Genomic DNA, 1,247 nt, shown 5'->3' with positions numbered 1-1,247 from the left:
GCCGGACGAGAGTTCAACGTCACCTGGTCTGGGTGAAATAAACTTTAATTAAATAACTCATCATACATAAAGGAAATAAAAACACACAATGAATAACAATAATCAAATTAAACAAATAAAAAAAATAAAAACAACTAATAAAATTTGTTTAAATTGTTAAATATAGGCCCTATAGAAAAATAAACAATAATAAAATTAAATAAAATTAAATGAAATTGCTCGATAGAAGAAGAAGAATAAACATTAATAAAATTAAATTAAACGAATAATGAAAAAGTAATAATAAAACAACAAATAAAAAACTAATAATAAAATAGTTCATTATACAAAAATAAATAATGAATAATAAAATTAAAAAAAATTAAAATCAAATTAAATAGTTCAATATCCAGCAAAATAAACACAATGAATAACATATTAACTTAAATTAAATTAAATTAAATTAAACTACATTTCTGAATATCCACAACAGAAAAATAAACACAACATATTAAAATATCTCATTATACAGTATATTGTGCAAAGTTGTGTAAACAGAGTGGAGTTTGGTTGATATAGGAACTTCTCTTCTTCTCTTCTTCTCTCCTTCTCTCTCTCTCTCTCCTCCACAGGAAGGTGTGGCTGAGTAAAGAAGGAAGTCCGTCCAGTCGCATCACCAGAGCCTCCTTCAAAAACCAGAGGAGCATCGACAAGCTGGAGCTCTCCGGCTTCAAGACCCGGTTCTGATGAATGAATCAAACGCGCCCCGAGAGCTGCTTCTAGAGTTCAGACCTGTTTGACAGACAAGTGTGATGATGAGTTTAGTTTCATTTCCATACGAATCAAGACTGACGAGGAGTTTGAGTCCAAAACAGGAAGCTGAGTTTCTGTCAGATTAATGAATTTATCTTAATATTTTTTTCTCTTTTTGAAAAAGAACATTTAACGTTACGTGTTGACGCCTTAAAAACCTGCAGAATAAAAGCGGTTAAAGCCACAGTGTTTAAATTACATAAATTACCACTGTCCATATGGAACGTTTGAAGCGACTGCTGATATCGAACCGAGACCTTTATAATCAAACTGCACATGTTTTTACAAAGATTAAAGATGAAACCAGTCGTTCTGAACATTTTTATTTTGTGACGTCATATTATTATTATTATTATTATTACACTTCAAAATCCTTGGAAATAATGAACATGAATAAAAGTTAAATAATCAGCTGCAGATGTATAAATCCATTATTGTGACTGTTGCTTCTTTCC

The 1,247-nt window shown here is 30.2% G+C and overlaps 1 protein-coding gene across 1 annotated transcript in view; it reads left to right on the top strand.

The window, feature by feature from the left end:
* LOC111650507 (acylphosphatase-2-like) overlaps positions 1–1,203 on the top strand; it is a 5,854-nt gene extending 4,651 nt beyond the window's left edge. Inside the window, exon 4 of the mRNA XM_023400406.2 lies at positions 612–1,203. Within this exon, the coding sequence (XP_023256174.1) occupies positions 612–726 (115 nt within the window). The 3' untranslated portion in view covers positions 727–1,203. The remainder of the gene's footprint in view (positions 1–611) is intronic.
* The last annotated feature ends 44 nt before the right edge of the window (positions 1,204–1,247 follow it).

The sequence above is a fragment of the Seriola lalandi genome, unplaced genomic scaffold (genome assembly GCF_002814215.2).
Source record: "Seriola lalandi dorsalis isolate HSWRI2012SDOR001 ecotype SW California unplaced genomic scaffold, Sedor1 jcf7180002052348, whole genome shotgun sequence".
Taxonomy (NCBI): Eukaryota; Metazoa; Chordata; class Actinopteri; order Carangiformes; family Carangidae; genus Seriola; species Seriola lalandi.
This window is presented reverse-complemented; position numbering and strand designations above follow the sequence as displayed.